Consider the following 11,468-nt stretch of genomic DNA (forward strand, 5'->3'; position numbering starts at 1 on the left):
ATATAGGGATCGGCCCCGGGATCAGGAGTTCACGGGATCGGCCTCGCTCAGCAGCATGTGTCGGCAAAGCAGACAGGAATAGCCCCGAGGTCCTTCTCAGAATGCTGCCAACAATTCCCATTCACCATTCTTGACGGCAAGTATACCAGCTCCAGTCTTCGCGATTACAAGAAAAATAATTCCAAGTAACATCGGTCACAACCGATGGGCTACAGGCACTGCTGCAGAGCACGTCCTACAGAACTATTCTAAATTTGATACCGCACAACACACACCATCCCTCCCAAACAACAAACACTGTGTTTTACATAGGGACTTCGTTCTGCTCTTCGCGTCATCTCTGGCGCGTTCCATGCATTGCTGCAGCGTTATGCTATTTAGCTGCCTGCCTTTGTGCCTCAGTTCGGCTGACGCGTCGCAGTCTAATCCTCACGTCGACCGCAGCGGTGGCGCCTAGTGGTTTTAGCATCCGCCTGGGAAATGGGTCTCTGACCCCACCCTGAGTAGGCGAAAATACCTTGTGCCGTGGCGCTCTTTGGCCACAGATTCCCATTTAGTCAACCAATACACGCGCCTTGAACAGACCACGTCAGGTCGCCGCCTCTTGGACCGGCTACACATCGAACACGAATGTCACATTGAGGAAAAGGTGAGAGTGCCAAAACTCTGGAGACGCTCCCTCCGGGTCCGACCCCTTCACCGCATCATGTCCAGAGAAGACCTTAGCGGTCGTCGCCCGGCGCGCGCGGAAGCGTTGGAGCGATACCATGGTCACCAAGAACAGGTGTGCGTTGTAGGTGGACGCTGCCGGCCCACACCACGGGGGGTGGTACACGGCCACAGTCGTACACCACACAGCAGTTAACGGGCTCACTTTCAAAGACTACAGCGCAACACACGCGGAGGTGATTGCCATTGTTCTGGCTCTCCTAATCCCAAGTCGAAATACATCATCACCGACTCGCGAGGGTCCTTTCGGAACTACGAGCTGGGGTGGGATCTCCCGCTTGCCAGGCGCATACTGCATCTAGCTGCCGATACGTAGATCCAACTCCGCGTAACCTGATTTGGCCCCCGGTCACCAGGGACTCCGGGGAAACGAACATGCCAATTAGGCCAGCTATCTCACTGTCCTTGGCAGCCTACTACCAATCAGACAATCTGGCCTTTACATTCAAAGACATCACCGATTACTAGAAGGAGGAGCACCGACGCTACCCGGCCCTTTGTAAGGTACTGGATCGCGCTGACGAGCGCCTTTTCATCAAAATTCTCACCAACACTGTATTGTGTACGGCCGTGCTTAAAGGGCAACTGATGCGGTTTTAGAATTCAATGAGTTTAAGGCTGCCGAATTTGCGAAATGTGCTGGTAAAGCCTGCGAAATCGTTTTGCTCTAAAATTTGAAATGGTGGCGTAATCGCCGAATAAAGTCGTCGTCGGCGTTCAGGCTTCTCCGAAGTGCACAGCGACGGGAAGAGGAGACTCGACAATGACGTCACGTATGACGGCACTACGTTTCCAGCGAAGAAACGGTTATTCCATGGAAGAAAACTGACACCATCGAAGGTGAAGCTCACGACACATTGTTTGGCGCCATCTGGCGACGCACAGCAGCATGAGGCGTAAGCAGCGGACATCTGAAATTTCCGCAACAATGACGTCACTGCCGAGTTTCCTCGCACTCCTCCAGCGTAGTGAGGAGAAGGCTAAACATTGTCGCGGTTTTAATCGACGATTATGTCACCATTTTAAATGCTAGTGCAAAAATACTTTGCATGGTTTATCTAGAAGCTTGCTGGACTCGAAATCTTGAATTCAATTCACTTTTATTTTTGCAGAAAAATACATCCTGCAGAGGTTACAGGGCTAAAAGCTGTTAGTAAAACAGCTTGATTGGGCCCAGGAACCTCTATAATGGCAGTAGACGATGAGACGCATATAACTAGGATGATTGTGATTTGACAATAATATTTAAGCAACATGAAATTGTGCAGAGATATTAGTAACAAGTTTAACATGAGTACATAAGTCAATTTCTACAGCCACACCAGGTACAAACTTGAACACAAGCCACAAATTGAACACTCAGTATGCTTGGGTGATAATAACAGTTTACAGAGGTACGTACAACCCAGCAATAAACAAAGTACGTTTTAAGCTCATTTAGGTAACATTAGCTAAAGAAAGGTATTTGTTAAGAATAGACGGTAAGTTATGTTCTAGTGGTTGTAGTTTATAATTATTTCGAAAGTATGGTATAAACCAGCGGTCGGTGTTTCGAGTGGAGGTTTGGCTTGATGGGGATCTTAAATGTGCAGTATTTATTTAAAAATCCCTAAAGGCAGGAGAAGAATGGTAAAATGAGCGCAAAATTCGAAAGACATACATATGCTCAAAGCGAATTATTTTGTAATTCTGAAAAGCAGTTCGCGTCGGGGAGAGATAAGGAACATTAGCGATATAACGAATCATTTTCTTCTGCAGAATCTGTATTTTTGTTATATCTGTTTTTGTAGTGGTCGCCCAAACAGAGTTGCAGTAATTCAAGACAGAACCGAGGAGAGCATGACAAGCCTGAATTTTTATCTGAGTAGGGAGAAGCCATCGGCATCTTAATAGCACTCTGGCTATCGAATAAAGCTTTTTACATATATATATTATCTACATGCCAATCCCAACTGAGGTGGGTTGAAAATGTAACGCCAAGGATTTTGTGCTTATCTACAACTTGAACTTCCTGACCTGCGTATTTAAGAACGTGTAGTAGTTGAGCTGGCTTATTTTTTGCACGGAAAATTATTACCTTAGTCTTTGTAGGGTTTATTAGGAGGCAATTAGAATAAGACCAATTCTGCAGTGTCGTAAGTATTGCATTGCACTTTTGTATTAGATTGTTCACATCAGGGCCAGAGATAAGTATACTGCTATCGTCTGCGTATATAATAAATTTCGCAGTATCATCAATCTGGACAATGCCGTTAAAGAGCAGTGGGCCAAGAATGCTTCCTTGGGGGACACCACTTTCTAATGGTAAAAAAGAAGACTGATGGCTCCCTATATAAACAGATTGTTGCCGATTATTCAAGTATGACCATGAGGTTAAGAGGTATCCCACGAACTCCATTCTGAGAAAGTTTGTTAGTTAAAATTTTATGGTTAAGGGAATCGAAAGCCTTGCTGAAATCAATGAAAAGTCCTAGAGTAAAAATGCCTGTTTCGATGTTTCGCAGTATAGTTTCCTTGAGTGTTGACAAAGCTGTTTCGGTTGAATTGCCCTTTCGAAAACCAAATTGAGCATCATACAAGATTCCTTTTGTGTTGAAAAACTTCGATAGACGGGAAAAGATGACTTTTTCTAACCCCTTCGGAAAAACCGGAATCACAGATATTGGTCTATAGTTTGATACTACACCTTTATCGTCGCCCTTAAACACACCTATCATCCTTGCTTTCTTCATCTCTTCCGGGAAAACTCCCGTTTCAATCACCAAATTGAATATATGTGCAAGCACCGGCGCTATAAGAGGTAGTACATGTTTCACTGATTTTATCTGGATATTATCAACGTGTAATGCTTTGCTATTACTTAGATTCATAAAGGTTGTACTATATATCTCTGTTTCATCGGTGGGCTCAAGAAAAATGCTTTCGACGGGGGTACGAGATGAGGGAACTTCAGGCAGTTGTGCCATTGGTTCATGGACAGTTAAAAAATTACCGACGATTACGTTACTTCCTAATGCGAAATTTGAGCGCAGCAAATAAGCTGTTTCACCTTTTCGATAGATTGAGGCAAAGAAATCGAGCAACACATGTATGCGCTATCACAGAATTTTTTTTTTTATTTTTCACACGTATTCGCAATTTCGGCTCGGGCGGTGCACATATACAGATCCGCCGCCACCGATCTGGCTCTCTGATTGCCACCGCACAGGGGTTGCATTGGAGGAGGAGCGAAGAAAGGAATTAAGTTCGAGCCGGCGCTTTGACAACCGAAGACTCGCAGGCAGAGGGGGGAGGGGGGCGGCGTGTACACCCAGCGGCAAACGATGGGGGCAGAAGCGCGCGCAGCAAGCGGACAACACGATAAAGGGAGGAGGGAAGAGATAGCAGCGACTGACTGATGCCGCTGACGCCGATAGCGCTGGGGGGATGAAAGGGGGGCGGAGCTGGTTACGAGGCCGACGCCGACGACGACGCGAAACCCAGGAACGGACGCCAAAGAGCTGCGCTCTAAAAATTGTTAAAATGGTCAGCAAGTGCCTGGCAAGATAATTCCCGGCCTTAGTAAAGTATTCGTTCAGGTGGCGCACTTTTTGCATTGCGGCCCATCAAGTTGTTCACAATTTTCCAGACAGCGTTTGAACTTTTCATTCCAATGTCAGAGAATAGCTTTCGATGATACTCTATTCTAGCCCGTCTAATGTCGGTATTCAACTTATTTCTTGTTTTTTTAACAAGACTAGAGAATCAGGACAGCGATTCTTTAATAAAGTATGTTACAACTTGTTTTTGTGGGTTATCATCCTTTTGAGCTCCGGTGTGATCCATGGTTTCCTTATTCGTTTGGTTTGCTTGATGTTCTTAAAGGGGAAGTGCTTAGCATATATTTCAGAAAAGACTGTGATAAACTGTGAATAAGCATTATTAACATCTTTTATGTCGAATAAAAAGGACCAGTCATGGGCACTAATATCGCATTTGAAAAATTCAAGGGCCTCATCCGATATACTGTATTGTGTAGGACTGATCTTGACGGTTTCTGTATTTAGTTTCTCCTCTATAAGACATAAACACAGGGCAGTGGTCACTGAGGTCATATGCGATTGTTCCAGCGTACAAAACAATGCATTCAAAATTTGTAATCAAGAGATCAAGACAAGATGAAGTAGATGGTGTGACCCGAGTTGGGGATCCTATCAAGTTAATAAAACCTGTTGACCAAAGTATGGCGGCAAAGTCACGTGCAGTGACACTATTCTCTAACATGTCTATATTAATATCACCCCCCCCCCCCCCCATATGAGCTGTAATTTGTTGACGCGAACATAATCTAAAAAGTTTTCAAAGAAGTTCATAAATTGTGCGATATTTCCGTTGGGAGGTCGGTACACTACAGAAATGATTTCAGAATTATGTTTTAGTGTCAGTATTTCATAGTTTTCATTTGTTATGCAAAATTCAGGGATCATATAACATTTTCGGCATTTTTCAATATAAATGGCAACACCCCCTCCTCGTCTATTTGGTCGATTAAGCAGGTCTAGCATTTCACTGTGGTTATTATGCCAGGTTTCAGTCAGCATAAGAATATAAAGTCGAAGTGGAATTGCTTAAGAAAATCTAGAATGTCATCGTTTTTGTTTTCTGCAGAGCGAGTGTTTAAGTGCAAAACAGAAAGACGTGACTGGGGTTGAAGCCTGAGAAGAGAGGGAAGGGCAAGTTCGTGGTATTTCATTTTGATGGACTAGTTTGATTCCTGAATGTCGCTAGGAGCACCACAACTTCGCCAAATCACTTTCTTCAGAAATCTGTATGATTTCTGAGTTATCGGTCCTTCTAGCAAAGATTTTTCCATTGTTGGTCCAGATCGACTTCCACTTGCATTCATACTTTCTTTTAATGGCCATTCCAAGAAGTTTTTTTGCCCCCCCGCAAAGATGCTCATTAACATAGATAGGAGTCGTGTCATCTAGACCTAGGGTACTGTTGTTAAGCCTTACTTTCCTCGTTTTTCTCAGCGTTGCATTTCTCTTTGCGCGGGATCTGAATTGCACAACGATACTCTTCTAGCCTGAAGTGCGCGTGGGTACCCTGTGGCAGGCTTCAATGTCGGACTCATTGATAGGTTCATTGAGTGCGGTTCCAATCTGGGACAAAATGTCTATGATGCTTTCATCTTCTGTTTCAACGACACCTTTGATTTCAAGATTCGCATTACGCGAGTACTGTTCCAAATGAACCAGTCTTTTTTCTAAGTCCGTCGTATTGTTTTCAAGTGTCTGGCATTTCAAAGTTAGCCTGTTGTTCTCTTTCTCTTGTTATGTGTTTCTTAGTCGCTCAGCTTCCAGCCTCTTCTCAAGGCTCTCCGTCATGCTACGTTGTTCTGTACGCAGCTCCCGGATTTCGTTCCTCAAGTCTCTTTCCATTGCCTCTCTGAATGCTTTCATCCCTTGTTTATGTTCCTCCCTATATTTAGCAAACTCAGCTTTCAATTCCTCTTTTAGCTTTGCAAGATCCTTCGACATCTTTGACGTACAATACCGAACTGGGCCAAGCAAACAAGAAAGCAATCAGAAACTTGGCGGTCAAAAAAAAAAAACCAGAAATACACCAGAAACTTCGCAGCAGCGACGACTAAATGCAAAACTGAAAATTCACAATATACTGACACCAACCTGCAGCAAAGGAAGGCAGGCTCCTTAGGCGATGTTGCTGTACGTCGTCTACCAAGTGCGTCGAATTCTCAAAAACCGTTTCAGCTTCCCTTTAAGCATTTCGACCCATCCTTTGATGGCACGTGCCAGCTCTGTGGGGAGGTGGCTGACACCTTCCGCATGGTTTGGGCGTGCCAATCAAACCCATCTATCCCCTCAACCCTGCCAGAGAGGACTGGAAGGCGGTCCTACTCGGCTGTGAAGACCTAAAGACCCAAAAGCCTTGGTTCAATGGACGCGGGCGACGTAATTGCTTGCCAATGAGCCCCGGAATAGGGGCTCCACGTATTATTGTGAGGGAAGGGGGCCAGTAAGGACCCAACCCAATAACCTCTCAGTAACGATTTAATGGTTAACAAATGTTTTTCACCCCCACCACCACCCCAGTCAACGAAGAATACCCGGAACTTTTCTGGCATTTGTTCGCATTTCCGCCGTTCAGTTGAACAGTTCGCCGTCATAAGTAGCCCGTCCACAAAGAAACCTGAATAAAGATTTTCATTTTACTTGCACAAGGGCGATAGTCTTTCGTTGATCATCACATTGCTAATCTTGCCACCAATTTTAGTCCATTTCGATTCATCAACCAAAACTAATATTCTCATCCAAGCCTGCGGACACAGTGCGGTGTTGTTCTAGCCAAATAACAGCAGGACTACGAACTCGCCATTACTAATGCCAGCTGCCGAGCGAAATGTATTACTAAAACACCACTGAATATGATTCTTGGCGCTTGCTCGGGCTGTTGCCAATTTTCACTATTCCCTGTTCGGTCGGAATTTCAAGGCCATGACCAGCCACCGTGCTTTTGGCTGGCTTCCTTCGCTAAAGAAAAGAACGCCACGGGCCTGCTTCGTCGTCAGACTATGCACCTGCAAGAGTATTCGTTCACCGTCACGTACAAGTCCGGGCGTCGGCACCACATTGGCTGATTGTCTCCTCACCGTGTTGTGGCATCTGACTGAACTGAAACTGACGTTTTTTCCTGTCTCTTCTCCCTTTAAGAATTTCTCAACATTGTCCACGAACACCGCCGCGCGCCCTCATTACGATCGTTGCCTCGACTCAGAAAACCAGCGCATTTCTCCATAGGAGCATTTATTTTGCGCGAGAGTACTCTGTATCGCTGCAATATATCTTATCCACTCCGACATGCCTGAATTGCTGTTCATGGTGCCCTAGCGGCTCAGTTCGGACGCACGTCTTGATGGAAAGTCTGCCCACCGCCGGCTATCTAGGCTATGTTGCCTCCTGTGACCTGTGTGAAGGTAGGAAAAGGATATTTGCGTCACCTGCTGGAGTGCTGACATTCTAACGACCCCACATACTTCGCGGGTCCACACGAGACGGAGAGGCAAAGAGACACCGCTAGACTCAGTTGGAACAAAACAGATGTATTCAAGAATTACATGTTAACGAGTGCATGATGCCGAGGCTGAGGTGCCAAAGCTCCATGCCGCTGCGTCGGCGCCGGAGTCTTCGTCGGAAGGAACGGAGGGACTGCGGAGTTGGCCTTGTTCGTTCGCACAGCCTCAGCTTCTCCCCGATGGCTTGGGCGCTTCTGGCCCCGGAGGACCGGCCGCCAGAGGTGTCGTCTCGGGACTTGCTCGCCACCCCACTGACTGCCTGTTTCTCCGTTCTTTTCCCCGTCCATTTCGTCGATCCTTCCAGGCTGGAGAGTCTCCCTCCTGTCAGTGCGGGCGGCATTCCCCGTCTTCCTCCGCATTTTGCCACCGGCTCGGGCCTTTTATCCTCTGGCCGGCGCCGCTGTCACTCTGGCTGGGTGTGCTTGATCAGGTGAATGCTTGTCGGCGTGCGACTAAAGCTGACGGTCAGGCTGTCGGCATTCGGATCCCTAATGAGCCTTGGCACCCGACACCCGACGATTCCTGGCGCCATACAGTCCCTCGCTCAAACGCCTCCGGGGTCCTACAAATGGAAGATGTCGCCGGAGATAGCGGCCCTCCGGAGATAGCGGCCCTCCGGAGACACGCAACACACTGTCACAAGATTCACCCGAACTTTCATATCGCTTTGGTCTCGACCTGCTGGTACCTTTCCGGCGTCCCGCTCAGGTGATAACAGGATTCATCTTGAAAACAACTAGCCCACAACGCCATTCTTCTACGATAATAGGATTTCCGTTGTCACTGATTATATAACCATGTACGCTATAACGAATCCATTAGCCACAACTTGCGCTACCAATGCTTGCAGATTTTCTCCGGCAAGAGGGTATCCTTCATAACGGTGTTCCAATCACTTATCGATCGATGCCGCTAGTTATTACCGGCAAAAGCCGTCAATGATATCCTCCTGTTCCAACGGCCACACACTGATCACTGCCTATCATCGCTTGCTTCGATAGACTGGACGCCTCGACCGCCTCTCCAATGTATGGCCTTTCTCAAAAGTACAGCTTCTAAGCGAGGCTGTGTGGCTCCTGTAGGATCCATGGAGGTTCTAAATTTACTGGGGTGAGGACGACAGTAAATTCTTATCTTCAAGGCATTTAGAATGCTAGCGAGCTAACGATGCCTATTGATCCACAGAGCGTGGGCCCAAAGGCAAACCGCCTGGGCTCTTACTTTTCACAAAGGCCGTATGCCTGAGCGGACCATAGTGGTTGGGCAATTGCTCTACCTTATGTTACGCTCGCCTCCAGCTCTTCCCGCCGTGATACCGCTGTCTTTTTTCCGGTTCATCCTTTGTTCACCAGGCACCCTACATTGTCCTATAGGGCCTGGATACATCGATACTACCTGCTAGCGCCTTAACCATACGGTATGCAGAAGTTGTTACATGTAAGCGGAGCTCGTGCGCCAATGCGCCCGCATCTCCATGGACGTCACAAAACAATCAGAAGCAGGTTTAAGATTACCGGCATCTGGAAGCCGCATGTCACTCCGGGGTAGTCCGTTTTTCTGTGGTGTTCATCTCGCCGGGTCGGACTCAAAAACTCTCCATGTACATTGGCTATAGGGGGCATTCACCCGAAGTCATGAGCGTCATTTTGCTGTCCAGCGCGTAGCTTCAGCAGTGCAGGCCAGAGCCGAAGGCAATAATCCCTTTAGACACGCGGGCGTCCTTTCGCACTGCTCCACATACAACAAAATGGCGGCTGCCATGACGTCAATGAATACTGTCTATCCCTGCGAAATTGCCTCGCTAAATTTTCCGACATCGTTCACCGGCTGCCTCGCGACTGTCGCTGTTCATGATGTTCGGTTCAAGCCGTACCACGGAGCTGATGTGCTTCCAGCCTAGCACAGCGGGAAGGGGTGCTTTTGCAGCCGGAGGGTCGTGTCACGACGATGGAGCGCTGTTGTTGGCTCCTGCTGGGGGGGGGGGGGGGGGGGGGGGGGGATTGGCCAGGGTGCGTTGCAGATTCAAACAGAAGCACATAGGCGTTAAGTTTGGTAGTTACTGGTGAAATTTTTATTTCAGCGCAAATAATTCAGAAAATTATAACTAACAAAGAAATCTTCCTGACCCAATGCCATAATCCTGAAGAGAACCGCACACTAGTTTTAGGGCATATCCCCAAGCGCTTGCCCCAAAGGAGTGGATAAACGGAATAGAAAGAGGAAACCCTAAACGAGCGAGGGGGATCTCGGAGGCGAAATGCAAAGGCGCCCGTGTGCTGTGCGATGTCAGTGCACGTTAAAGATCCCCAGGAGGTCGAAATTATTCCGGAAACCTCCACTACGATACTTCTTTCTCTCTTTCTTCTTTCACTCCTTCCTTTATCCGTTCCCTTACGGCGCGGTCTGGGTGTCCACCGAGAGCGAGGCAATTACTGCGCCGTTTCCTTTCCTCAAAAACCATGCAATTTTCAATTTTCATTTGTCCACATAAGCTCTTCGCTGAGAACCAAACCTCCGGCAGGAGAGGAGAAAGTGATCAAGTGATTCAATTTCAACACATGACTCACAGACAAATCATTTGTGCCCGATCGGCACAAATAAAGATTTAATCGTGCGTGGTATTCTGCAACCCAAGAGGGTCATGCATGGACACCTCGCATTGCCGTGAATTGCATAAGCGGACACTCCAAGGGAATGCCAAATGGTGAAAATCCGCTGTAGCAAGGAGAGGCTCAGTGCAGATGTAAGAAAAGTTGAAAGCGGGCTATTGTCAAGTGCACAGTGTTTGGAATAAACTGGACCACGGGTGCAGAAAAAGAGGAGGACGAAGAACGGTTCTAATGCTGGGCGGCGCTAATATATTGTCGTAATCGCCTATGGAACTTTCCTTGTTTATGCCACTACACCTTGGCCACGTTTTAAGAAGAAGAAGAAGATGCTGGCCTCTTCCCGCAGCTGTTCGGCTAAGCCTGTTTTTTGTAAGTACAGCTCGCAATATTACTTTCACTGAATAGGCTTTTCACGTGGTGCTTCGGTGAAATATCCTTCATATATTATAGCACAGAGCGGCTTCCATAGCTAAGCATGGCGTCAAAAATTAGGGAAAGGGAGGGGGGTGCACTGTGCCGCCCCCACCCCTTATGTGGGGTGGAAATAGGGGAGCAGAGTTTGTAGATGCAATATGCGGCCCTTCCGATATCGCCGCTCGGGGACAGGGTGACAGAAAGGAGGGGCAGGGCAATGCAAGGAGTGACTTTCGGCGGCCCGCGTGAACAGCTAGGGACACATATATGTTACGTGGAGGCATGGAAGAAAAAAAAAATCAGCAGAGGCACTTCAGACTGCTTACGTGTGCGAAGCCGAAAGCCCGCCCGCTGACTTCGTGAACGCAGTCGGCGCGTGCTGCGTAGTGCAACCCGATGTCACGCAGCTGGTAACTCTACCTCTGCATGGCTCAGCCGCCGCCGCCGCCGCCGCCGAATCCCTTCCGATCTGCGCGCTAACTTCGTGAAGGCAGTCGCCAATTCCCATGTATGCAGAATTGGTCTTTCTCTACTTAACATTCATAAGCCCCTGGGAGTCATCATGCCAGCGGTGGAAGTGGTGCCATCCAGGTTGCTCTTCCCGAGTCATCTCGCGCGCCGCGACCAATCGTTAATTT

At 47.6% G+C, this 11,468-nt stretch overlaps 1 protein-coding gene across 1 annotated transcript in view; it reads right to left on the reverse strand.

Annotated features, from left to right (window-relative positions):
- LOC149349528 (uncharacterized) overlaps positions 1-11,468 on the reverse strand; it is a 33,361-nt gene extending 21,893 nt beyond the window's left edge. Inside the window, exon 1 of the mRNA XM_089578501.1 lies at positions 11,157-11,468. Within this exon, the coding sequence (XP_089434627.1) occupies positions 11,157-11,338 (182 nt within the window). The 5' untranslated portion in view covers positions 11,339-11,468. The remainder of the gene's footprint in view (positions 1-11,156) is intronic.

Source organism: Amblyomma mixtum, chromosome 3 (genome assembly GCF_055824585.1).
Source record: "Amblyomma mixtum isolate Tamu chromosome 3, ASM5582458v1, whole genome shotgun sequence".
In the NCBI taxonomy this organism is placed as follows: Eukaryota; Metazoa; Arthropoda; class Arachnida; order Ixodida; family Ixodidae; genus Amblyomma; species Amblyomma mixtum.